Source organism: Otolemur garnettii, unplaced genomic scaffold, assembly GCF_000181295.1.
Source record: "Otolemur garnettii isolate 467f Iridium unplaced genomic scaffold, OtoGar3 scaffold00014, whole genome shotgun sequence".
Taxonomy (NCBI): domain Eukaryota; kingdom Metazoa; phylum Chordata; class Mammalia; order Primates; family Galagidae; genus Otolemur; species Otolemur garnettii.
Window position 1 is genome coordinate 17,874,303 of NW_003852409.1, and position 2,451 is coordinate 17,876,753.

The following is a 2,451-nucleotide window of genomic DNA, read 5'->3' on the forward strand; positions in this document are numbered from 1 at the left end:
GTTGCCTCAGTAATTATCATTATTAGCATCTTGGGAAAAGCCATTGACATTTTTAAGGTTCTTGATATTTATTCCCTCTGCTTCCAGGGGAAGTATTTTAAAGACCCTCACTTATGGATTTTTGGCAACATATGCCAAGAGAATTTTATTCCTGCCTCTCAGAGGGGTGTGCCAGACTCCTGAACAACCGTGCCTCCCACCATCCCCACCTGTGTGCCTGTGAGTCCCAGCTCTGCCTGATCTTGACAATGATGCTTTGCTTTGCTTTTTTCTCTCTGAAATTACTGATTTTGACCCCTTAGTCTTCACTGCTGAAACCTCTTGTCCAAGAAGGATATGATTACAAACTGTAGGCCAGGGTGCCGGCCCTGGCTCTCTTGCTTTGATGTGGCAACCCAGGAAGCCTGGTGTTCCCAAGGCCCTGGCTACAGATGAGGAAGGGATGGCTGGGGTGTTCTAGACTTTGCAAGAACAAGAAATAGGCTTTCATTGTGTAAACCACTGAGATTTCAAGGCGTCATTTTAATAGCACAGCCGGTCCTAGTCTGATCAATACCCGTTACCTAGTTTCCTTTTGTTGACATATATTGAGTGGCTACTTTGTGTCAAGCCCTGGGCTAAGTGTTTGTGTTTCCTGGCTCATTTACCCTCCCAATGGTCCTGAGAAGTAATAATGTATTACGGGAAAGGGCACTGAGGCTCAGATAGGTTAAGTGACTGGCCCAAGGTCTGTGGCAGAGCTGAGGTTTGAAGTAGCATGTACAGCCCCAAAGCCTGGGATCTTAACCACTATTATTTTATTTTATTTTTTGGGACAGAGCCTCAAGCTATTCCCTTGGGTAGAGTGCTTTAGCATCACAGCTTACAGGAACCTCCGACTCCTGGGCTCAAGCGAGTCTCCTGCCTCTGCCTCCCAAGTAGCTGGGACCACAGGCGCCTGCCACAACGCCTGGCTATTTTTTGGTTGCAGCTGTCATTGTTGTTTGGCGGCCCCGGGCTGGAATCGAACCTGCCACCTTAGGTGTATGTGGCTGGCGCCTTAGCCACTTGAGCCACAGGCGCCGAGCCTTTAACCACTATCTTTATGCTCTTTAGTCGGGGCTTCTCAAACCATACCACGCATTCACATTTACCTGGAAATCAAGTGAGTATTACTAGTCCGTGGACCACACTTTAAATCTAAGACTTTCAGCTCCCTTGTGTATCAGTTTGAGTACTTGGCCATCCAACCCCCACCTCACTTTGGGTTAGAATTACCACTCAAAGATGTAGAAGTCTGGGGCTATCTCAGCAGGGGAGAAATGAACAAAATGAGGTCTAGAGAGGCCACACAGGCTGTCCTTATCTGGTACCCACCGTGGGTTGTTGGCTGTTGCTCTTGGGGTTGGTTGGGGACTTTGCAGGTGTCGATGACAGAGCACTCCTGACAGTCTCTGCAGCATAAACAGAAGATCTTCGAGGCCAGACTTTGGTGGGCTGGTGTGGGAGGCAAAGGAATGGGGACCATGGGGGCCTGGGGTCTGTTGGAAATTGACTGTGCTACGGGGTACACTGGGTCAGCCTCTTGAGGCTTAATACTCCTCCCCTCTCCCAAATCTTCTGTAGCTACCCCATGGCCTGCTGATCCAGGCCCTTCTGCCTAGGCCACCATTTTTACTATTCTCTACAAAATGTTCTTACCCATGAAAAGGAGTTGAAGCCTCTACTGTGCCAGCTTTGTCTGCAGGAGTGTCTTCTTGTTGAGTCAGCCAAGCTTAAATTTGGGCCCAGTTCTTTGATTAGGGCTATTTCCTAAACAAACATAAGACTTCAGTTGAACAATACTACTAGTACTTTATCTGTGTTCACACTCCCGATGGATCTACACAAAATCCCAGCTCATGCAAAAAGGCACATAAACATGCTCAGCTTTTAGATAGATCTGGGTCCTACCCCATTTCTAGGTGCGTGTTCTTGGGTAAATTCCTTACTCTTTTGGATGCTCTCTTTTATCACGTAGAAAACGAGAATAGCATGATTACTTTGCAGCCGTAAAAGGTTAAACACATGAAAAGTGACCCCTGTAATGCTAGGTGGAAGGTCAGTCCTCAGTCAGTGGTCATTCCACTTTCCTCATTGGCTTCAAATTATCCCAGCTGGTCCAGGTCCCGTGGTAAGGAAGCACGTGGTCTTACAGGTTTAAAACCTGCTTTGCCACTGACTCTCTGTATGGCTTCGGGTAAGTTCATGCTTGTTTCTGTCTCAGGCTCCTCATCAGTAATAAGAGGAAGTTAGGCTAGATGTCTCTTCGAGTGTCTTTCTAGTTCTGATGGTTCAGAATGACAAGTCATGTTTTAGTGCCAGTCTGCTCTCCAGCTCTTTAGATACATCCTGTTCTCACCTCCCGTTCTGTGGCAGAACCTTTTAGGAACCTCTTATCATGGTATGGGTTTGGTGTTCCTCATGACACCC

The 2,451-nt window shown here is 47.3% G+C and overlaps 1 protein-coding gene across 1 annotated transcript in view; it reads right to left on the reverse strand.

Moving 5' to 3' along the window:
* TEX48 (testis expressed 48) overlaps nucleotides 1–1,620 on the reverse strand; it is a 3,940-nt gene extending 2,320 nt beyond the window's left edge. Inside the window, exons 1-2 of the mRNA XM_023510567.1 lie at nucleotides 1,284–1,620; nucleotides 1,237–1,240 (exon numbers count right to left, since the gene is read on the reverse strand). Of these exons, the coding sequence (XP_023366335.1) occupies nucleotides 1,237–1,240; nucleotides 1,284–1,507 (228 nt within the window). The 5' untranslated portion in view covers nucleotides 1,508–1,620. The remainder of the gene's footprint in view (nucleotides 1–1,236; nucleotides 1,241–1,283) is intronic.
* Nucleotides 1,621–2,451: the final 831 nt, after the last annotated feature.